This window comes from Cricetulus griseus, chromosome X (assembly GCF_003668045.3).
Source record: "Cricetulus griseus strain 17A/GY chromosome X, alternate assembly CriGri-PICRH-1.0, whole genome shotgun sequence".
NCBI lineage: Eukaryota > Metazoa > Chordata > Mammalia > Rodentia > Cricetidae > Cricetulus > Cricetulus griseus.
In genome coordinates this window covers 111,855,042-111,879,861 of record NC_048604.1, presented here as the reverse complement: position 1 = coordinate 111,879,861, position 24,820 = coordinate 111,855,042, and the positions used below count along the sequence as shown (strand labels likewise).

The 24,820-nt window shown below is 43.0% G+C and overlaps 2 protein-coding genes across 2 annotated transcripts; one reads left to right on the top strand and one right to left on the bottom strand.

The window, feature by feature from the left end:
- The first annotated feature begins 7,772 nt into the window (after positions 1–7,772).
- LOC103159663 (spindlin-2) lies at positions 7,773–9,026 on the top strand. The gene is made up of 2 exons (XM_035449760.1): positions 7,773–7,794; positions 8,201–9,026. The coding sequence occupies exons 1-2, from the start codon at positions 7,773–7,775 to the stop codon at positions 9,001–9,003; spliced, it is 825 nt and encodes a 274-aa protein (XP_035305651.1). The 3' UTR covers positions 9,004–9,026.
- Positions 9,027–19,826: 10,800 nt separating this feature from the next.
- LOC100755607 (spindlin-2) lies at positions 19,827–21,060 on the bottom strand. Its single transcript, XM_027431998.2, has 2 exons — positions 21,039–21,060; positions 19,827–20,632 (listed from the first exon to the last, which is right to left on the bottom strand). The coding sequence occupies exons 1-2, from the start codon at positions 21,058–21,060 to the stop codon at positions 19,827–19,829; spliced, it is 828 nt and encodes a 275-aa protein (XP_027287799.2).
- Positions 21,061–24,820: the final 3,760 nt, after the last annotated feature.

Genomic DNA, 24,820 nt, shown 5'->3' with positions numbered 1-24,820 from the left:
GCATTAGGAAACTGAGAACACTTCCCTGAAGAATTCATGCCAGGTACTTTAAAACTGGTTAAAACCCCATGGCTGGGAAAGTCATAGGCCCTAGTGGGCAAATTATTACTGTTGCTTTGCTATAGGGGCATTTTGTCTCACTGCCTTCTATATATTTTTGGCTGTACACTTAGATCAGTGCTTCTCTTTGCTTTGGTCAGAGAAGTTTCTGTTTGCAGTGGGTGACAGCTAATGGCAGAGATTTGTAACTCTCAAAGGACTGAAGCTAAGTTGCTGCTAAGCTCTCAGCCCTAAATAGGATATCTATATCACTAGTTCTCAAAGTACTGACGGTAAGTTTCTTCTGAGTGCTCATCTCTAAATAAGACATCCATGTCACCCTTTCCAAAGCTCAGGGAACATCAAGAAAGAGGGATTAAAAAGAATGAAATAGGCAGAATTTGGAAGAATGCTATAAAAAGCCATCTGCTTAACATACATGGCTTTTTCATCTGTGAACTCACAGAAGTGGTGGTCACTTGCACAAGACCTGCACAAAACTGCATCTGTCAGCATTCTGTCATGGATGGGGCAGCTATAAGCAGTTAATGGTAAATTGTGTGTGTGTGTGTGTGTGTGTGTGTGTGTGTGTGTGTGTGTGTGTGTGTGTTATTCATATTCATATGTGAGGTAACTACTAGAAAATTGCCTTTCTTTAAGTAACCTCACATCCATTCATGCTCATGCAAGCAATCTCAGTTAAGTACACTGAGCTGAAAATAAAGAAAAAAGACTCATGAATATAGGAGATTTGGGGAAAAAAGATTTGGGTGTGATAGGGAAGAAAATGAAAGAAAGCATTTGCTATGAGGGGAGAGGAGATATAAGAGGGTATGTGGAGGGAATATTGATCAAAAACATAGCAAGAATACAGAAGAAACTGTTTGATGTTTTTGGTAACTTGTATTGAGTTTGTTCTTTGACAACTTCATGCATGTGTAATGTGCATTCTCATTATTAACCTCCTCATCTCCGTCTTAGTTCTATTAAGCCCCCATCCTTCCTTAAAGTCCCTTTCCTACATTCAGAACTTTGTTTTTTGCCGGTGGTGGTTTTTTATTTTTATTTTTGAGACGCACTGAATGTAACCAGGATCATCTGTGTGACCAGAGATTTGAAACCATCCATTGGGGCCTCATGTGCTTGCTCTTCAGTGGATACAACTAAAGACAATGGTTGATTTTTCCCTTGAATCCATCAATAGTCAATAGTTCAGATGGAGGGGTAGTTACCCATTAACTCCTCTCCAATCTACGATTAATTGTCTTCTATATCAATTATCTGATTTATGTCTTTTTCTCTCATTTTAAGTTTTTTTCCAACTTTGGCAAGATTTTTTAAAATTATTCCTGATAAATTAGCAGAGAAACAACATGTCTCTCCCAAAGCCTGACATAGTTTCCTTTATCTCATGAGAAGTAAGTCTAAGGCTCTAATCCAATTTTGTATGATCATTCCTGCAAGTGACTCTAACTGTTGTTTTAATACCTCTAGGTTGTTATCAACCTGTCAGTTTAGTCTTCAAAACATCAGAAGAGGAAAATTTAGTTAAACCATCGGTAAGTATCCACCAAGTAGTCCCAGGAGCTCGGTAATATTGCTGTTAGCCAGATAAATGAACCCATAATTCAGAATAGAAAAGCAGGATCAGAATAAGAGGAAGTGCCTAGGTTAAAGGTTTGGGATGTTAGACAAGTTTCAGCCCCTTATGTCTTCTGATGTTAATTTGGGCTGTCCCAATCACAGTGAGTTTTGTCAGTCAGAGGGCTGACAATCTGGTGATCAGTGGATATCTGAGTGCAGGTCCCTGTAGAAGCTAGGCAAACTGGTCATTTGAGTGCAGGTGCCTGCAGAGGCCAGATAGGGACAGGGAGCATGTGAGTGCAGATGCCAAGGCATTGGTCATGTGAGTGTAGATGTTTGCAGAGGCCCCAGAGGCACAGTGGGCAAATGAGCGCAGGTGCCTGCAGAGGCCAGAGGGAACAGTGAGCAAGTGAGTGCAGGTGCCTAAAGAGGACATAGGGAGATGCAAATTTGGCATGTGAGTGCCAGTGCCTGCAGAGGCCAGAGAGACGCAGAAGGAATATGAATGCAGATGCCTGGAAAGGCCAGAGGGGGGCAGTGGGCATATGAGTGTGGATGGCAGTAGAAATCAGAGAAGGGTGGTGGACATATAAGTGCAGATGGCTGCAGAGACCATAGGGGGACAGTGTGCATGGGAGTGCAGGTGCCTGTAAAGAACAAAGAGAGGCAGTATGAATATGAGTGAGTGCTGGGGCCTACTAGGGACAAAGGAGGACAGTGGACATGTGAGTGAAGGAATCAGCAGAAGACAGATGGGGGCCGTGGGCATGTGAGTACAAATGTCTGCACTGGCCAGAGAGATGCAGGGGGCTTGAGACTGCATGTACCTGAAGAGGCCAGAGGGTGGCAGTGGACATGTGAGTATAGGTGCCAGCAGAGGCCAGGGCAGCAAGTGGGCATGTAGGATAAGAGTCCCTACATGCTGCTGATGGGAATGCTAGTGCAGCCACTATGGATATCAATATATAGGTTACTCAACAGACTAAACTAGAACTACTGTATATTGCAGCTACATCATCCCTATGTATATATTTCTAGAGGAATCAAAGACTGCATGGTATAGAGACAACTGTACACCCAGGTTTCTTGCTGCATATTCATAACAGCTAGTTCATAGTTTTGGCTCACTTGGGAATAATAATAATTAATAATGACCCATTTAGTGATCCTCTATATATTTTTTCAGATGAATTATTTCCTGATAGATTTTTTTTGGAGGGGGGGGTTCGAGACAGGGCTTCTCTGTGGCTTTGGAGGCTGTCCTGGAACTAGCTCTTGCAGACCAGGCTGGTCTCAAACTCACAGAGATCCACCTGCATCTGCCTCCTGAGTGCTGGGATTAAAGGTGTGGGTCACCAATGCCCGGCCCTAATAGATGTTTTTATTGCACTCTGTATTGGTCTCTTCATTGTATTGATTATTCCATTAGCTGTCCAGATATACATTAGTTCAATTTAATGACATTTGACTTTGTTGGTTTTATTACTTATATTAATATCTTAAAGTGTTTCCTTTGTGTATTCTTCTAGTGTATTCCTCCTACCTTATTATGCCAGTAGTCGACAGTGGAGTGTTCAACTTATACCTTCCCTTCTAAGGATCAAGGAACACTAGAAAATGGAAGAAGGTGAGAGAATGGGACAATATAGAGCAAAACTCTGTTTTCTAGGCACCAGGAAAACATTGCACTCATGAACTCACTTGTTCTTCACAAGATCTATACAAGGCCAGATGCATTAATGTTTCCTCATGGATGGAGAAGGGACCAAGATGCCCCCACCCCTCCCTGTCCATTTTAGCAGTTAACTGTTTTTATAGAAAGGGATTGTCATTTTCTTTAGTGGTGTAGCCACTGGTATATTATCCTTGCCCCATTAAGTTGCCCCCCAACCCATGTTTGTATAAGAAACTGTTTGGCTGCAAACAAAAATAATTCATGAAAATAGGTGGGGCACTCGAGAGAGATTCTAGTGGAAGAAGGAGAATCAGAGAAGGGAATGGATTGTGAAAATGACCAAAGGCCACTATATAGATGTACAAAACTCAATGAAAAAGTCTGGTGTTCTATTGCACACTAAAGATAAATCAACAACAACATATTTATTATGTGCCGTTATGTATTACATAATGAAGTTTTTGTCAGCGATGAGCTACAGATATGGTAATGATTCCACAATACTAAAATAGACAGTTTATGTAGCGGCTTAAATAAGAATGGCCTCCATAGGCTTTTACATCAGAATGCTTAGGTAATGGCAGTCTTTGCAAGTAGGTATGGCCTTGTTGGGATTGGTATGGCTTTATTGAAGGAAATATGTTGTTTGGGGTTTAAGAAGCCCAAGCCAGGCCTAGTGGCTCTCTCTCTTCCTCATGCCTTCAGATCCAGATATAGAACTCTCAGCTACCACATCTGCCTACAGGCTACCCTGTTCCCTGCTATGAGGATAATGCACTGAATCTCTGAAACTGTAAGGGAGCTCCAATTGTTATGGTTATCATAACTCTTCTCAGCAATAGAACATTGACTAATAGAGACTGTCATATAGCTTCATGGAGAGAAGTGGCCTTGCAAGGAGTTGTACACACACAGTGAGAACCTCCACAAACACATTATCTTTCTGTCATTGTGCTTCTGAGCTGGCTGATCACAACACTCTTGAGGCAGATCACCAGGAACCAAGCATGGTGATCTTGGGTCCTTACTTTCCAGTACAACAAACTAATTAATGTGACGGGTTTTGTATGATGTAATGGGACAATATCAGGGATACTTTCAGTAACATTCCCTTTACTCCATTCTTAAAATCATTTTAACTATGTCTCCTGATAACTGTGCTTTAGAATGGAAAGGCTAGACTAGTAACCAAAAAAACATAGATGTTTTGTTCCAGATTAAGTTAATACTACAATTCTTGTGCTTGGTTCCAGATTAAGTTTATATTACAAATCCACGCAATACTATCATATATGCTTAGTCTGTAGAATGTTGCTAAATTCTATCAACAGATGTATGGCCAATTTAGATAGTGGAACATAAAGGAACTGCTATAGAATTCTGAGGATTCTGGCCTGGCAGAGGTACAATAACTGTTTCAAAGAATGATAATAGGCATATAATTGTGGATAGTGGGAACCAAAGAACAAAGATAGCAAGATGATGTCAGTTAGTTAGAGAAAGAGATAAAGAAGAGCAAGAAAAGTGAGCATGAGGATAATTGATTGACCTTAAAACCTATATGGTTTGGTGAATGTAAAAAGGGGGATAAGTGCAAAAAATTGGGAAATGGGTCCTTTTGTGGTCAGTGTCTAAGAGGCCATCATTGGGCAATGAATAGTTTTTTTAGCTGTGATGGTGGTAGAAGAAATACTTTATAACATAAAATCAAAGGCTTTATGCCATTGGTAAAATGGTATGTATGCTAATACTCATCAGTTATTCCAGAATAAGTTTGTACTAAAAGTTCCAAAGCATTTTCAGCACAGGAGATCTGTCTGAGCTTCTAAACCCAATATGAACTTTGATGTCCTGAACACTTAGTGTCTCTCTAGTGGTTACCTTTATGAGGTTTGACAACTCAAAATTGTGAATGTATAAATATAGTGATAAATAGAGCTGATCCAATTCTCTGAAGACCTTCAAAAGTGAACTGCCCAAAAGGACACATCACCACAAATCTTATAAGTACAACAATAGCTTGAAAATGAGGCATTAAAAAGTTTTAAATAAGTAAATTGTTAGGAATGGCACAAGAGAAACAATTTGGCAAGAATAATAGGAAAATTTCAATTATCTTTTAAAACAATAACTCAGAGATGCTATGAATATCATCAATGACCTCAATAGCCCCCGTATCGATCCTTTTTGTTGTTTAATACCTAGACAATTTGTGTGGGTTGATTGCCTCCAAATTTAGAGTGGGATTTTTCTTGTGATAAACATATTAACTAAATGAAACTACATTATTACCTAAATGTGCTTAGTTCTTAAATCAGCGTATAAAATGGATCTAAAATAACTTGGCACAAAATTGGGAGAGGCTGTATTACAATGGGAGGCAAATGACCTGTAATAATACAAAATAATTTTGAAAGAACATTTTTATTAAGATGTTACGATGAACTGACTATTTGTCCCAGTATCTGTGAATGAGAAAGCATTTGTCTGCTAAACTTTTAGATGGCTCTAAGTTTCTAGGTGAAAGTGACAACACAAAATAGAAATCAGAGGAAAATTTGGCTTTTGGCGGCATAACAGTGTATTTGCATGCCAGGGCTGCTTTGACAAAGTAGCATAGACTTAGTGGCTTAAACAACAAATAACTTCTCTCAAAATTGGGAACTTCCTAAGTCTTAATAAAGGGTTTATCTTTTTTCAGGGCATTTCTCTTGGATGTTAAGTGTTGGTCTCCACTTCTGACTTTGGATGACCTAATCTGAGTGTCCCTGTATTCTAATTTCTTATAAGAACTCCAATTATATAGGGTTAGAACAGATATATCTGATTGAATTTGCCTTAATTACCTGTACAAAGGCCCTATCTCCATAACAAGTCACATTCTTAGGGTCTGTGTGCTCAGATTAAAATATGACTTGATGGGAAAATAATTCAGTCCTTAACACTGAGTACCTAGATTAATACCTGTGGCATTTGTCAGATACTTCAAACAAAAAAAAAATCCATTAGTTGAAAAACAAATCTTATTTTGTTTTACTGAAATGTAATAGAAAGCACGCTTATACAACATCTAATATTATTTCCAGAATTATACTCTGTGTACCACAAAATGTACATACATAGAAAGGGCAGAAAAATGAATCACACCCATAACAATGTATGAGGAACTAACCAATTTATTTATAAATTGAAATCACAATGAACATAACTTACAGGTAAAACAAGGTAGTTTTTTTTCAAAACAGGTATTCAGATCTAATGTATACATACATACTGTTTTAAAGAAACACTGAGCAGCCATGAGGTGGTGGCACATGCCTTTAGTCCCACCATTGGGGAGGCAGAAGCAGACAGATCTATATGAGTTCAAGGCCAGCCTTGTCTATAGACAGAGTTCCAGAACAGCCCAGGTTACACAGAGAAACCCTGTCTAGAAAAAGAAAAAAAAAAGAAAGGAAATTCAAAACATGTAAACAGGTGTGTATGTCAGTATGCTATACAAAGAATTATGTCTGTGCCTAATGTAACTGAACTGAGCTGCAAGTTGGGAACACTGGATATCCACATCATCATAGACAAAAATCATTATCAGTGTATATTAATGTATATTTATAAATATGCACACAATGTGTTCACAAAATTATCTGTTACCGAAACGTATTTATGACCAAACTTTGTGAATTTTGAGTTTATATATGAATTTGACAGTGTAAGCTAGGGGCACAGTAAAGGGACTACTTAGGTGGATGCTCCAGGCTAAGGATGGAAGGTTTTTATTGTAGCTAAGAGAAAAAGAACACCCAGAGGCATCTGGCAGAAACCAGAGTAACGAGAAAATGAAATAGACTAGACATAAGCCAAGGTCTAATGCAGGGCATGGAAAAATCATGCGGGTTATAAGGAAAATAAGGAGCTGTGTGGTAGGGAAGCCCATGATCTGGAGCAACCTGGGAGTTTAGGACAGAGGAGCAAAACAGGAGGGCCAGGATCTAAGCCTGGGCTTTAAGGGGTTTAACAAATATGTGTGAAAAGGGACAGAAGGAGTAGGCCAGCAAGGGCTTTGATATGCAGTCAGAGGTATGTGTCAGTAGCAAGCCATTTAACCCTCCAGGCAGACACAATGGGAATGACTCCTTTTGGCTGACAAACCAGTTCCACTAGTTCCTGAGGAATGCTGACTTTTATCTAATCACCAGAAATCCTACTATAGTTCATTGAGCTAAACTTAGAAGCAATTCTGGAGCAAGTTAGTGGTCCTGCGTTTTTGGAAGGAAACGCGGTATAAACTGGACCTTACAAAGACACAGGACGCCCTACGAGACTAGTTCCTAGGTGGGCGTCAAGCAGGGGCCGTGTGGGAGGAGACGGGCCTGGGAGGGGATGGGCCGGCGGGAGAAACTGAGTAGCAGTGGGCAAGTGGCCCACACGGGGAGGAGGACCCGGGCGGCTTTAGGAGCCAGGCATAGATTCGGGAATGACCTCGGAGGAGCCCAGAGGTGAGTATCAGGAAGCGGCTGGGGTCTGCAGCCAGGGCTGTGAGCCCCAGGCTGGGACGCTCAGGGCACTAAGAAAGACAAGGTGAAGGGGGAAAGGCGCTTTGGTGCACTTCTCTCCTCCTCCAAACATGTTAACGCCAGGGCCCCAGGGGGCCTGGGCTCAGGTTGCTGAGACTAAGTGGCCAGTTCTGGTGACACTGAATTCCTAATCCTGCTGGTTATCCGCTGCCCCGCTGGGGCTTAGGGAAGCTAGGGATGCACAGCACAACAGCAGGTGCCCAGCCAGGTTTGTCCTCAGGCTTCTTGGGGGCGGTTAAGGACCAGCGCCAGTGCTGAAGCTTCCAAACAGAAGATGTTGGCCATTTGGCCCCTTAGCTAACTGTCTCTTCCTTTTTCCCCTCCTCAGACATGGAACCCGGACCGAGTAACCTGGATAGCAGGGCCCAGGTTATTGAACAGCAGCCCAGCAGGCCTAGAGATGGGCAGGAGGATCATAACACCAACGGGGCTGCAAGTGCCATCAACGCAAACGCTGCCCAGGGAAGGCCAAACAGACCACCATCTCCAGCCCAAAATAACATCGTGGGCTGCAGAATTTCCCATCATTGGAGGGAAAATGGTGGGATGATCACATTTTGGAGAGGAACAGTCCTCGAACAAGTTGCTATCAACCCCTTTCTTTATCTGGTGAAATATGATGGGGTTGACTGTGTATATGGATTAGAACTCACCAGAGATGACAGAATTTTGGCCCTTCAGGTTTATCCTGAGAAGGTAGATTCAGCCCAAGTTCCCGATCCCATCCTCGCTAATACTATCATCGGCAGGTCTGTGGAACACATTTTCGAGGGGGAACTCGGGCTTCGGAAACAATGGAAGGGTATGGTCCTTTCCCAAGCCCCAGTCTTCAAGAGCTGGTTTTATATTACCTATGAAAAAGACCCAATATTATACATGTACGAGCTATTGGATGATTTTAGAGAGGGAGACCTACGTATCATCCCAGATATGGATGAGATTGTTCCACCAGATGTAGACATGGAAGTGAGGGATGACCTTATTGGGAAAAGTGTAGAATACGCCAACCAGGATGGCTCTAAAAGAGTTGGCGTTGTGATCCATCAGGTAGAAGCCAGGCCATCTGTATATTTCATAAAATTTGAGGATGATTTCCACATCTATGTCTATGACCTCGTGAAAAAGATGTGAATTGTTTGCCAAAGTTATGTGACAACTGTTGAAATAAAGTTGTGCTTCGTACACAATGCAGAGGCTGCTGTTTCTGACTGTGTTGGCAGCTCACCATAGGCTTAGCTGTTGGTTGTCCTGACAAATGCACATTTCTGTGGGTATGGCATGTTGTCTGTGAGCACTGTGCCTTGTGGAAAAGACTGGGTGTGTTTGGTGGGTGGAGCAGGGAAAGATGGAACAGCTGTCAATTCAGCCTGTGAGAGAAGAGAGCTCGTATCATAATCAGTCATCTAAAAATGGAATGGGACTTAGCTGGTCTGGTCTTGGGGGGAGGAGGAGAAGGAACTGGAGATGGGCTGTGGAGGAGGGGGCAGGAGGAGGTGACTGCCTAGGGAGAGGTGGAGGGGAGCCAGAATGAGAGAGAGGCCAGAATGAGGGGAGGGACAGAGTGAAGGAAGAAACATGGGTTGGGAAGGGAAGGAGGGAAAACAGAGGGAAGCCTTCTGGCACCTTCTGGCTCTCAGGAAACCAGAAGGGACTCGGTAGAAGAAAACAGAACAATGTAAAAGAGGTACACAGTAAGGGTACTCAAGTCTGCTCAACAGGGAGGACCCTGAGGGGAGAGAGGCTCTGGGACTTGGGAGGCCAGGAGGATCCATGCCTAGGAGATAGAGACACTTAAAGAAGGTAACTGTGGGAGGAGCAATTCCAGGAAGAATGGCCTTCTGAGGCATCCACACTCTTCTGTCTGGCTGTCCATGGCAGCAATGGTTACCTCGCAAACAAAGCACAAGCATTGGAGGGTCACTGAAGGAAGGGACTACTGGGATAATGGAACCAAAAGTCAGATTTGTACCTGCCTATCAGACTCATCTGGTTTCAGAGAATCTGACACAATCTGAAGCCTAAGCAAACTAGTGAGAGTTCCAGGCTACCTCTGGGCCAAGGGCAAGTACTTTCTTTGGGAAAATGGATCCTTGTTGAATCCAGGAATAGCAGTCCTGTGTCACCGTCCTTCCTCTTGCTGGAAGAGTCCTTGCCTTCCTAGGGGGAGGGGACATCTGATGGCTGTGCCTCATGTCTCCATGGTATGGAGAGAACTTGGCAGCCCATGCTCTGTCACAGCTGCCTGAAGCCACAGGTGGCTCCATTCGGTGACCAGGCAAAGGGAAACCGCCCTTCCTTAGGCATCCCATTCCAGTTAGATTCCCAGCAAAGCCTGTAGCAACTGATACCTTCTAGGTTCCCTAGGTTCCTCTAACCAAACTAGCTCCCCCTTCCTTCTAAAACTCAGAGACAGCCCTGGTGGAGAGGGGTTGTGTGCACCTCTCTTTTGGGAGAGGGTGGTATAACCCCCAAGGGATTGGGTAGGGCTGGGAATTATGGCTTTGCCCAAGTAATTCCTTTGGCTGTACACTGCCACGTGGAAGGGCTGTGGTTTGTGGAAAGAGGAATTGGCAATGGCAGTAAAGTGCCTCACAACTGTGGAGTCCTGAACATGGGTCCGTGCCCTCCTCTTCTGCTCTCTCTTGTCATTCCCCATCTTTCTGAAGTCCCTCTGAGAGCACTGTGTGTGTTCGGCCTCCTCTTTCAGCCATTGCCTCCAAAGAGAAGAGTGCTTCTGGTTCCTGCTGCTGAGGTCTTCCTAAGGATACACATGGAGGAATCCAGGATTTCCCAGACACTGAAAGAAGGTGTCAAATCTCCTTGATGCTAACCACCTAGCAAGTATTGACTCTGTAGGCTCACTTCCCCAAGAATGACACAAGACAAGCACACCTCACCAGGCAGGTTTACTTTTCCTTCCTCCATCATATGGTTTTGCTAGCCAGCACCAGGGGGTCCTCCAGGGACCATTTCTGCTAACTCCATGTTTTCTTTGATCATTCTCTTTCTGTTGTGTTCTGCATCCAATTAGACTTTTGGTAAGTTCATATCACATAAACACCTTGGAATAGGACCCACGTCCCCACAAGGATACAAGCATCCTGGTGTGAGCAAGGGTTTGTATCATTTTGACCTTGGAAAGGTTTCACTTGGCCATGCTTCCAGTTGCCCTGCCTCACTGAAAAAATGCAAGCCCATGCCCTGGTGGGAGCTGCATTTGTAGCTTTAGGGCCAGACCCAGGGATACTGGTCTGATTTCACACACTTGATCCCACAGATTCTCCGTTCATTTGTTTTACCTTGGTTCCATAAACACTTTGGGTGGGCTCTGCTGGGCACTGTTCTGGACACAGCAGATGAACAGATCTTATCGTCATGGAGCTTTCTTTGTAGTGCAGGGATGTGTAGTGGCCAGGTAGTGCCTAAGTCAATATGAAGCATTTTCATACTGATAAGTGATAAGAGAAGGCACACCAAGGCTGGTTGTGAGGAAATGAATTTCCAGGGAGAATGCTCTTTTCAGAAAGAAACACAGTGGCTGGGAAAGGCCTCGTGGAGCCTCTAGGTTTGGAATGAAAACATGAAGGTAGTGAGAGTGGCCCTTTAGCATCAGTCAAGGAGAATGTGCATTCCAGGTAGAGGGATGACAGTTGCTAAAGCTCAGTGGCCAGAGAAGACCTGGCATGAGTGAGGAGAAGCAGCCAGGAAGGCAGCATGGTTGGAGCTGATGGAGGGAGGTAGAGAACTGTGGGAAGTGATCCCAGAGAAGTCACAGGGGCATCCAAGAGCCTAAAGCCCTGCAGGTTACAACCTCTACAATGGAATTTTCCTTTACCTTGACTGAGAGGGAGAGATAGTTGCAAAGCAGAAGTATAACATGATCCGTGTTATATTATAGCAGGCACACTGTGGGACCTCCAGATAATCTTCTCTAAGCTCTTGAAAACTGAAGCACAAACATCAAACGTACCAATTCCAAGTTGTGAGTAGATGAGAATGCATGCTACACACGAGAAACCTGTGCCATAGTAGACCTCGGGTATTCTTGGAGATAACAATTACTCAAAGGTAATTCTTTTTCATTGGCTTTTAGGATTCTTGGCCGGCTCAGTGAGGTTTTATGTCAAATACAATCCTGTGTGCACTAGGGATGAGTCACTCATTAGTATTTAGATGCTTACTTACCCAGCTGAGCATTCCATGCTGGCAATGTACCCATGGAGGAATGAAAAGCTGATCCAATTGAATATAAATTCTCTAGAGCAGTATGACCTTCGTGAACAGTCTGCTAACCCTAGGGTCTAAAGTCTGTGAGAAGATTAAAGATCCTATCTTGGTACCCCAAGTGTGGTAATGTGAATGGAGTTGGCCCCCATAACCTCATGGGGAGTGGCAATATTAGGAGGTTTGGCTTTATTGGAGTAGATGTGGTCTTAGTGGAGGAAATATGTCACTGTCTGGCTTTGAGGTCTCCTGTATGAGCAAGCCATGCCCACTTCCTCAACCCACTACTTACTGTTGCCTTATGATCAAGATGTAGCCAGCAGCATGTCTGCCTGCATATTGCCATGCTCCCCACCATGATGATAATGGCCGCCACCTCAATTAAATGTTTTTCCCTTATAAGAGTTGCTGTGGTCATGGTGCTTCTTCACAGCAATAGAAGCCTTAACTAAGACACCAAGTTACGATTAATATCCATAATAAATTTTCTGCCATTTCAACCAAGATCATTGGAAGGTAAAAATTTAACATTCAGCCAGGCTTGGGGCCATACAACTTTAATCCTAGCACTTTGACAGTAAAGGCAGGTGGATCTCTGTGAGTTCGATGCCATCCTGGTCTACAGAGTGAGTTCCAGGACAGCCAGGGCTGGACAACACAGAGTACCCCTGTATCCCACAATAAAAATAAGAAATTTTAACATTCTTACTGGTAATATTTAGCTATGGCTGCTGAATGAATACCTATTTTATTTAAAGCTAAACTATATGCTGTGAGCAATTAGGACTTTACCTCATATTTTAAAATTATAACTGCTGTTAAAAATATGTGTAGCTCAGTCTGATAAGACATAAATCCTCACTGTACCATACAGAGACAAAAGTTATTGTCAGGTACTTTTAAGGTCCAGATCAGTTTGTCCTGGATGTCCTCTGATTCTATCCTTTTCTTCACTTAATCACAGTAGTTGTCTGGGGGAAACCACATATGATTGGGAGCCTTGGGTCCTGATGGGGGATGTCCTTCTGTATTTTGTGAATATATGTTTTCTTATTGGTTTATGAATAAAGCTGTTTCAGCCAATGGAAAGTCGGGATTTTGCCAGGTGGAAAATCCAAACAGGGACAGAGAAAGGTAGTAGGCAGAATCAAGGAGATGCCATGTAGCTGCCAAGGAAGAGGTCTGGCCATCACCAGTAAGCCAAGACCATGCAGAGATACACAGATTAATAGAAATGGGTTAATAACCAAAAAAGAGCTAGCCAGCAAGAAGCCTAAGCCATCAGCCAAACAGTTTATAGTTAATATAAGCTTCTGTGTGTTTATTTGGTACTGAACAGCTACAGGATTGGGTGGGACAGAAACTTCTGCCAACAGGACCCTTTGTCAGTGCCATATAAACCTTTGAGTAGGTTGGGTTTTCTTTAGTGAAATACTTTGACTATAACGGCTCTGTTAGGCATGGATGCCCTAAATCTCTAGCTACCAGACTCAGTGGAGGCAAAGGCTATTGGAGGCATCTGGCATGTGCCACATACAAGAGAGCTAGTACAAGAAGTGTACTGGGAGTGGGGGGTAGAAGAGTGAAAGACCATGTCAGAGTGGGGACTTGAGAGGGGCAGACAGACAAGAGGAATTTGAGAAGCAAGAGAGGAAAGAAGAGACAAACAGGGGAGTAAGAGGCAAGCTAGACGAGAGACAAGAGATGTAAAGAGATGTAGTGAGGGCAAGTTATGCCTGGTGGTGTCTTTTAAAGGGTTTACATGTCACATAGCTAATGGCAGAAAAGCACCTAGCAGTAGATGATGACATAACTGCTTTGTCAGCAGAGGCAGGCTGCTGTTGCTGTGATGGAAGCTAACAAATATCCTTTTCCATTTTTAACTCTATCACGTTAGCTCAAAATGTGGAGAACAGGGTGTAATGTAGGCAATGCACTTTAAACATTTTCTGTGTACTCGTTCTTCTAATTTACTCATACAGGGTACAAGTGCAAGTCTGATTTGGTACACACAACCATTTGAACAGTCAAATATATTTTTATATGCTACAACCTTTGTATTAACTATCCATTGGTACATTACCAAAAATCCATTTCTTAACTCTCAGCAATTCTAACATAAATTCTGTAGAGTATTTCAAGGCAGGTGAAATTAAAACAAAAGAATTATAATTTTTTGGATAATTTTCTCATTATCTGTATGGAAAGGGGGTCAGCTAAAGAAATACACACTGACTCTGAAACCAGAGTCAAAGAAACACACTTTGGCCCTGAAAGCAGAGCCAGTGAAAGAAACATACCCTGGACCTGAAACTAGAACCAAAATGTTAAAAGGAGCCAGTGAAAGAAACATACTTTAGCCCTGAAACCTGAGTCAAATCTGCCCCTGACCAACAGAGCATGAAACCAACCATTCCCTGAACAGGAACATCAACCATTCCTTGAGAAGGAACACCAACCATTCCCTGAGCAGGAACACCAACCATTCCCTGAGAAAGAACACCAACCAATCCCTGAGCACGAAATCTAGCCAATCTGAGCTTGTCTAAACTCAGGGATTGAAATCTGACCAATTCTCACCCTGAAAATCTCCACCCTAGAAACATTCTACCCCCTAAGAAGCCCTGTATAAGCCCAGTGCCTGTCCAGGTGGCAGCTGCCTTTTCCCACCCTGGCAGAGGCAGCTGCACTCTTGGATTCCTCCCCCAGTAAATCTCTTGAATGAGGTTTGGGTGAGACCTTCTTTCACCAGAGCAGAGACAGAGCCTGGGCAGAGCAGAGTTGTTACATTTGGGAAACATTTCCCTGCAGCAGGGCTGACTTGGTGGTTTTCCGTGGCTCCCAATTGCCAGAATATTTTTCCATCCTAGCTGCAATGCATACATTATCCACTGGGCATTTAATTAGCATGTACACTCAGTCTGGGAAATAAAACATAAAACTGTTATGTACCATTTTCCTTGAAGGTTTATCTGAAGAAACCCATCAAATATCCCAGAAAATTGAGAATACTTCCATTGCAGTGTATATAATATCTAATAGCAAATGACAGGACGTACTTTGTAAATACACAAAAAATTCAACTAATTTTAACTATAATCAATGGCAACATGTGTGTATAAAACATTTATATGTATCTTCATATATTACCAAAATAATAAAATAGTTAAGCAACTCAAATGTCTAAAAAACCTGTAATGTGAAAATGGTGATTATTCAAAGTCTTTTCTGAGATTGATGCAATCTCTCTCTTTTTTTAAATTTCAGTTTTTGTAGCCATAAAACTAAACTTCCAAGAGTTTCTCTGTGTAGTCCTGGCTGTCCTGGAACTCACTCTGTAGACCAGGCTGGCCTTGAACTCAGGGATCTTCCTGCCTCTGCCTCCCAAGTGCTGGGATTAAAGGCATGAACCACCACAGCCCTGCCTCAGGCAGTCTCTTTTTGTTTTTGTTTTTATTTTTGTTTGATTTTTTGAGACAGGGTTTCTCTGTGGCTTTGGAGGCTGTCCTGGAACTAGCTATTGTAGACCAGAGTGGTCTTGAACTCACACAGATCTGCTCAGGCAGTCTCTTAACTGTAATATCCTGCAAAATCAAAATCAAAAAGCAGACACACACTTCCAACATGTAATGGTACAGGATATACATGTGGTATTTATATAACAATGCGGTTGTTAAAGGTTTCCCTCAAGTCTCAAGCACTTGAATATTGGGTCCTTAGTTAGTAGACTTAAAAGGTGTGGTCTTGCTAGAAGAATTGTGCTGCTTCCAGTGTGATCTCTGGGTTTGTTTTTTTTGTTTGTTTGTTTGTTTGTTTTTGTTTTCATTTTTTGCAATTCAAGACATGAGCTTTCAGCTGCTGCTTCAATTGCCTGCTGCCTATTACCTCCACTTCAGCATCATGGCACTATTCAACCTCTTGAATCATAAGCTCAAATAAACAATTTTTTCTATGTGTTACTCTGATCATGATGTTTCATCACATAGCAAGAGAAAGCTACAACTTTGGAAAATGGCATCAAAATATATATTCATGACTATGTTAGCGTCAATGATCCTGGTATTGTATCCAGAGTTGATTCAGTAGATTGGATCAACAACACTGATCTGAAACATTTTAGTGGTAAGACACAACCAGCAAGCACTAGAAGAGATAAAATCAAATATAGTATGGTTGATGTCTTGGTAATTGTGAGAGAGGAAATTCCTCATGCGGGATGGCAATTCAACTCTCACTTGTAGACAGAGTTTGGAAAGATTAATAAGTCTGGCATCTAGCAGTAAACAGGAGTAGAACTGTATAATTTGATATCTATCTTGACAGTGTGTTGTCATGTACAGTATAGTGATGTATCCAGCCACAAATTCTAAAAATTTAGATAGTACATGCTAATTCTGGGGCTTTATTTTAGTCTCATCAGAAAATGTTTTATTAGTGTGGTGATCACATACATAAATAACTCAGTTTTGGTGGTAACAGAGGCAGAGCTTTTTTTCTTTTTCTAGATTTTTCAATCCCAAATGGCAGACCCAATAACTAGTCCAGTTCCAATATTCTATGAGTCAGCCAAGTATAATAAACTTCATTTAGTGCAGCGATTTGCAACCTTTCTAGTGCTGTGACCCTTTAATACACTTACCCTTGTAGTGGTAATCTCCAACCATAAATTGATTTTCATTGCTACTTCATGACAGTAATTTTGCTACTGTTATGAATCATAATGTAAATATCTGATATTCAGGATATCTGATATGCATCCCTGGGAACTGGTCATTCAGCTCCCATGGGTCATGACCCACAGGTTGAGAACCTCTGATCTAGTAGAGTATGACCCAGACCTGTGAAAATGGTCTTAAGTTACAGCTACTTGAGAACACTCAGTTCTCAAAATGCTTTTGACTCTACATACATTATCCCAGTGAGATTTAACATACACAACAAACCAATGGACACCCTCAGGTTTCATTTCATACTAGACATCAATGAACCAGACTCAAGTATTTAGTCCAAACGTTGTGAATCAATAACTTTCACCTAGTCAGTAGTTTCGTAGATAATAGAGCCTGGGGTTGAATTTCCCTGGAAGGGACAACAAACACTTTTTCTTTCAAGCATACTTCCACCAGGGCCATTAAAATCAAGGCCTATTGAGTCATATTAGTTTTGTTCTGCGAATAAAAGCATATCTTAATTCAAAGGTGGCAATAGTATAAAAAGGAAGGCATAGTAAATGATCAAAACAGTGTTTTATGTGCCATCAATTTCTATAATGGGCTTACAGTCATAATACCTGCAACAGCTCAGTCCATAGCAGGAATGAAATTGACAATCTGCTACAAGGCTCCAGCTCCTGTTAGAGATTTGATGGGGCTTAGAACAGTAAAAACATTTCTTCTTAGTACAACTGTCTTCATTGATTATTATAAAAAGGATTTGATTTTTTTCCTTTCCCTTCCTGACCTTCTGTTTTCTTTGTGTTGAAACAACCAAGAAGAGACAAGAAAGCTATAAACAATGTTCCACAATCACTCCTCTCATGGGGCAAAAATACAGGCAGCAGTTCTTAGTACCTGTAGCATGCATTCTGATGTGGACGTGACATTTAATGTGTCTATAACTGTCTAAAGTTACGTTGATTATCACTGTGAATGTGGTGCAACTTCCACATGGCTCCAATAGCCTTTGCCTCCACTGAGTCTGGTAGCTAGAGATTTAGGGCATCCATGCCTAACAGAGCCGTTATAGTCAAAGTATTTCACTAAAGAAAACCCAACCTACTCAAAGGTTTATATGGCACTGACAAATGGCCCTGTTGGCAGAAGTTTCTGTCTTACCCAGTCCTGTAGCTGTTCAGTACCAAATAAACACACAGAAGCTTATATTAACTATAAACTGTTTGGCTGATAGCTTAGGCTTCTTGCTGGCTAGCTCTTTTTTGGTTATTAACCCATTTCTATTAATCTGTGTATCTCTGCATGGTCTTGGCTTACTGGTGATGGCCAGACCTCTTCCTTGGCAGCTACATGGCATCTCCTTGATTCTGCCTACTACCTTTCTCTGTCTCTGACACCTTCTTTCAGTGTCTGGGAAATCCTGGATTCCTCCATGTGTATCCTTAGGAAGACCTCAGCAGCAGGAACCAGAAGCACTCTTCTCTTTGGAGGCAATGGCTGAAAGAGGAGGCCGAACACACACAGTGCTCTCAGAGGGACTTCAGAAAGATGGGGAATGACAAGAGAGAGCAGAAGAGGAGGGCACGGACCCATGTTCAGGACTCCACAGTTGTGAGGCACTTTACTGCCATTGCCAATTCCTCTTTCCACAAACCACAGCCCTTCCACGTGGCAGTGTACAGCCAAAGGAATTACTTGGGCAAAGCCATAATTCCCAGCCCTACCCAATCCCTTGGGGGTTATACCACCCTCTCCCAAAAGAGAGGTGCACACAACCCCTCTCCACCAGGGCCGTCTCTGAGTTTTAGAAGGAAGGGGGAGCTAGTTTGGTTAGGAGGAACCTAGGGAACCTAGAAGGTATCAGTTGCTACAGGCTTTGCTGGGAATCTAACTGGAATGGGATGCCTAAGGAAGGGCGGTTTCCCTTTGCCTGGTCACCGAATGGAGCCACCTGTGGCTTCAGGCAGCTGTGACAGAGCATGGGCTGCCAAGTTCTCTCCATACCATGGAGACATGAGGCACAGCCATCAGATGTCCCCTCCCCCCAGGAAGGCAAGGACTCTTCCAGCAAGAGGAAGGACGGTGACACAGGACTGCTATTCCTGGATTCAACAAGGATCCATTTTCCCAAAGAAAGTACTTGCCCTTGGCCCAGAGGTAGCCTGGAACTCTCACTAGTTTGCTTAGGCTTCAGATTGTGTCAGATTCTCTGAAACCAGATGAGTCTGATAGGCAGGTACAAATCTGACTTTTGGTTCCCTTCCTTCAGTGACCCTCCAATGCTTGTGCTTTGTTTGCGAGGTAACCATTGCTGCCATGGACAGCCAGACAGAAGAGTGTGGATGCCTCAGAAGGCCATTCTTCCTGGAATTGCTCCTCCCACAGTTACCTTCTTTAAGTGTCTCTATCTCCTAGGCATGGATCCTCCTGGCCTCCCAAGTCCCAGAGCCTCTCTCCCCTCAGGGTCCTCCCTGTTGAGCAGACTTGAGTACCCTTACTGTGTACCTCTTTTACATTGTTCTGTTTTCTTCTACCGAGTCCCTTCTGGTTTCCTGAGAGCCAGAAGGTGCCAGAAGGCTTCCCTCTGTTTTCCTCCTTCCCTTCCCAACCCATGTTTCTTCCTTCACTCTGTCCCTCCCCTCATTCTGGCCTCTCTCTCATTCTGGCTCCCCTCCACCTCTCCCTAGGCAGTCACCTCCTCCTGCCCCCTCCTCCACAGCCCATCTCCAGTTCCTTCTCCTCCTCCCCCCAAGACCAGACCAGCTAAGTCCCATTCCATTTTTAGATGACTGATTATGATACGAGCTCTCTTCTCTCACAGGCTGAATTGACAGCTGTTCCATCTTTCCCTGCTCCACCCACCAAACACACCCAGTCTTTTCCACAAGGCACAGTGCTCACAGACAACATGCCATACCCACAGAAATGTGCATTTGTCAGGACAACCAACAGCTAAGCCTATGGTGAGCTGCCAACACAGTCAGAAACAGCAGCCTCTGCATTGTGTACGAAGCACAACTTTATTTCAACAGTTGTCACATAACTTTGGCAAACAATTCACATCTTTTTCACGAGGTCATAGACATAGATGTGGAAATCATCCTCAAATTTTATGAAATATACAGAGGGCCTGGCTTCAACTTGGTGAATCACCATGCCAACTCTTTTGGAGCCATCCTCTTTGGCATACTCCACGTGTTTACCTATAAGACCATCCATAAGTTCCAGGTCCAAGTCTGGTGGAGGAACCTCATTGATCTCTGGTATGATACGGAGGTCTCCCTCTTTAAAATCATCCAAAAGCTGGTACATGTATAAGATTGGGTCTTTTTCATAGGTAATATAAAACCAGGACTTTAAGATAGGCGCTTGGGCCAGGACCATCCCCCTCCATTCGTCCTTACAGCCATGCTCCCCCTCAAACATGTGCTCCACTGCTTTGCCAATGATTGTATCAGCAAGGATGGGATCAGGGACTTGGGATGTGTCTACCTTGTCAGAGAGAAGTTTAAGGGAAATTACCCTCTTGTCTCTATGAAGTTCCAACCCATAGACACAGTCAACACCATCATATTTTACCAGATAGAGAGAGGGTTTTATAGAAATCTGATCCAGAACAGTTCCCTTCCAATGGGTGATGCGCCCATTGTCTTCCTTCCACTCGTGAGAAATTCTGCGGCCCACGATGTTATTTTGGGCTGGGGATGAGGATCTGTTGATTGGCCTTCCCTGGGCAGCGTTTGCGTTGATGGCATCTGCAGCCCGGTTGGTGTTATGATCCTCCTGCCCACCTCTAGGCCTGCTGGGCTGCTGTTCAGTCACTTGGGTCCTGCTATCCAGGGTACTGGGTCCGGGTTCCATGTCTGAGGAGGGGAAAAAGGAAGAGACAGTTAGCTAAGGTGCCAAATGGCCAACATCTTCTGTTTGGAACCCTCAGCACTGGCGCTGGTCTTTAACTGCCCCCAAGAAGCCTGAGGACAAACCTGGCTGGGCACCTGCTGTTGTGCTGTGCATCCCTAGCTTCCCTGAGCCCCAGCGGGGCAGCGGATAACCAGCAGGATTAGGAATTCAGTGTCACCAGAACTGGCCACTTAGTCTCAGCAGCCTGATCCCAGGCCCCCTGGGGCCCTGGCGTTAACATGTTTGGAGGAGGAGAGAAGTACACCAAAGCGCCTTTCCCCCTCCACCTTGTCTTTCTTGGTGCCCTGAGCGCCCCAGCCTGGGGCTCACAGCCCTGGCTGCAGACCCCAGCCGCTTCCTGATACTCACCTCTGGGCTCCTCCGAGGTCATTCCCGAATCTATGCCTGGCTCCTAAAGCCGCCCGGGTCCTCCTCCCCGTGTGGGCCACTTGCCCACTGCTACTCAGTTTCTCCCGCCGGCCAGTCCCCTCCCAGGCCCGTCTCCTCCCACACGGCCCCTGCCTGGCGCCCACCTAGGAACTAGTCTCGTAGGGCGTCCTGTGGTCCAGGGCTCCGCACGCGGGGATCGGACACCTTGCTGCTGCCTCTGTTAAAAGTTCGAGGCGAAGGCGCCCAGACTAGGCAGTGCTCGCCAGAGCTCACAGAGAGGAACCGGCCGCCTGCCCGCTCGTCTGCCCGTCAGGGCTGTCTGAAAGGTGGCGGGGCAGGCAATGGGAGCTCTGGTGGTGTCTTGCCTGGTGGACTAGTGGGTCCTTCTGCCTTCCCCTCTTGGAGGCGGCTGCACTGCCACCTGGGATTCCATCAGCTGGTGCTGTAGTCGTAGTCCCCTCCCCTTTCCCGGAGATAAGCTTCCTGCCAGGAGAGAAAAGTTCCCTTCCTGTGGTATACCCCCTCCACTGTGTTAAACTTCTGTTCTCAGAAACTTTTAGAGTGATCAATTATTTCTGTCTCCATGTCGTTGCAAAACCATTGTGAAACTGGCCCACAACCCTGCTCTCTTCTTGGTTCCTTCTTCACTTTAAATCCTTTCAGTTGCTCTTTCCATCTGCCTTTCGTCTTTCAGGAATTTGTTTTTTCTCTCCACTAATGCCTTCATGTAATTATTCTGTGTATATGAATATGCCTTCCTTTTCGTTGGAGAAATTTTGAACGCAGATGTGTGCTAGCACACAGGCTGCATTTTCCCCTAGTCTCTACCTAATTTTTACTGACAGATCTTTCCTCATCTTTCATTTGGGTGGGTTTTTCTCTTTTTGTTTTCTCCCTTTCCCTCTTTACTCTATGGAAAATAATCATGGTTACAGCTAGAGCACTGTGGAAATTTCTTGAAATTGACATAAAGAACATAATTTCAAACCTATCTTTCATTTGCTAGGCCTCACAGCAAAATATTAAAATTATTTCTTTTTCCTTTTTCCTATTAGTGCTTTCTAAGGACATTGCATATTTTAAAGTTAATTTTTTATTTAATATATGATTATTGCTTATTCAATTGTATAATCAATTGTCTTTGATGTGTCAATTTTTATTTTTACAGTGATCTATTGTTCTCTCTTAATATCTGAGTTTTGGAAGAATAGTTCCACAATAACTGGTAATAAAATTTATTCATCAGAAAGTAAACCTTCGTGGGATATCTTAAGTTCTGAGGAGAAAAATAGCCAATTTTTAATAGCTAATTTATAATTTGTGAATTAAGACTGTTCTCTTTAACAAATTCAGGAATAATAATTTAATATTTTAATAAAATTGTGTATCATCAAATCTGGTTTTGAGTTGATATTTGATTCATTAAAGCTATAAAATATAGCAAAATCAAACACAGCCAATAAGCAAATAAGCAGATCCAGTGCTCTATCAATACTATGAATATTTAATATGTATGAATGGTATCTGAAGCACAAAACATTTACTTTAACAGCACAACTGGGTTTAAGGCAATAAAATAACTACTAAATTGTAAAAGCAGAGCTATAATTTTGATTCAGCATTTAAGGTATAAGAGAGGATATTAACCTACTATCAGTGTTTCATAGATGTCTGTGGCCAATGGCACATAAGAGAGTGTTCATTCTGTCTTTATAGACAGCAATCAGCAGATATGCAACATTATCTCTAAGATCACAGCTAACGCTTACACCTCAAATTACCCTTGGAATCCTAACTGTGGTGGTTTGGATGAAAATGACCCTCATAGGCTCATAAAGAATAGCACTATTAGAAGGTGTGGCCTTGTTGAAGTAGGTGTGGCTTTGTTGGAGGAAGTGAGTCACTGGGGGCAGGCTTTGAGGTTGCAAATAATCAAGTCAGTTCTAATGTTTCTTTCTGGCACTTTCATGCTGCCTGAAGATCCAGGCATAGAATTCTGTGCTACCTCTCCAGCACCATGTCTGCATGTATGCCACCATGCTTCCAGTCATGATGATAGGACAAACAATGTTTTTAGAGAAATATGGATTAGAAAAACAATTAAAGACTTTAAGATGGTGAAGATGTAATTGAACGAGGGGACCATGTTTCAAGCCTAGCAAGCAGAAGAACTTGGCAGCTTCGGTCATGTGGTTCTGACTTTAGAGTCAACGATACAAGAAAGGCATTATGGAATCTTCCTTCATGACTAAGGAAACTTGCTGAGGCCAGGAATGTGTCAAGCATGTCCCTGAATGGAGGCCAGGACAGGCCATTGTATGAAGCTGTGAAGTTGAAGCCTGAATTGCCTTGAAGATCCCAAGGTGTTGAAGATGCGGAAGTTGTAGGAAATCTGCTGAGGAGAACTACTAGCAGGGAGTGGAAACAGCCCAAAGAAGTAGGTTGCAGTCAACAAAGCTGAAGGGAGGTGGAGATCTATAGAGTGCTTTGACATTAGACATGGAGATACACAGTTTGGAGTATCACCCAGCTGGTTTTCAGTCTTGTTTTGGTTCCTTATTTCATCATTATGTTTCCTTCTCTATGTTTTGGAACAGTAATGTATAGTCTGTGCCATTGTATGTTGGAAGTATGTGATCTGCTTTTTGATTTTGATTTTATATGTGACTACAGTTAAGAGATTGCATGAATCTCAGAAGAGACTTTGAACTTTGAACTTTTAAAGAAATTTGAGACTGTTACAGACTATGGGAAATTTTAAAGTTGGACTTAATTAAAGCATTTCTGCATTATGATATGACTATAAGCCTGTGGGGTCAGCAAGAGGAATGTAGTGGTTTGAAAGAAAATGACCCCCATAGGCTAATATTAAGCAGTATGGCCTTTTGGAGTAGGTATTGCATTGTTGGACAAAGTATGTCACTGGGGTCAGGCTTTGAGGTCTTAAATGATCAAGTCAGGCCCAGTGTCTGCTGCCTCCTGATCCTAATGTAGAATTCTCAGCTCTTTATCCAGCATCATGTCTACCTGCAGGCCCCCATGCTTCCCACCATAATGATAATGGACTAAACCTCTGAACTCTATAAGCTGCCACCTCAATTAAATGTTTTCCTTTATAAGAGATGTAGTGGTCTTGGTGTCTCTTCACATCAACAGAAACCCTAAGTGAGAGAGAAGTTGGCATCACTCATGCTGTGATAGGACAGACCATGCGGTGGTCACATTGCCTCTTCAAAGAAGTAGAAACCCTAGCTAAAACACGGGCTCATATCCAGTGTCCTTCTCAGCAGTTGGACCCTATCTTTTGGTGTTTTTTGTCTCTCTGTGTCTGGTTTATGTCCCTTAGCATAATATTCCATAACCTATCAATCTGAAATCTATCCTCAAGAGGTAAGACCAAGTAAGAGATTGTATCATTGGGTATATGCACTCAAAGGAGATAATATGAATTCAGTACCTTTTCTTCATTTCATGCCTAGGTATGGGACAAATTGACTTCCACCACTATAAACACACACAATGATGCATTGGTCCATCAGGGGCGCAAAGCAGTGGAGCCAATTTAAAGTGCATTGAAACCTCCAAAACTATATATTCTTTTTAATTTGATTTGTGTTATAGTAATGTAAATATGACTAATACAGTAGAAAAAGCATAGTTTTATTTATTTAGGTTTTGATGGATATTTGTACTGTTCTATACTGAGCTATTATGAATAATGATGCTGAATATATTTGTGTACATTTTGTACATGTTTTATT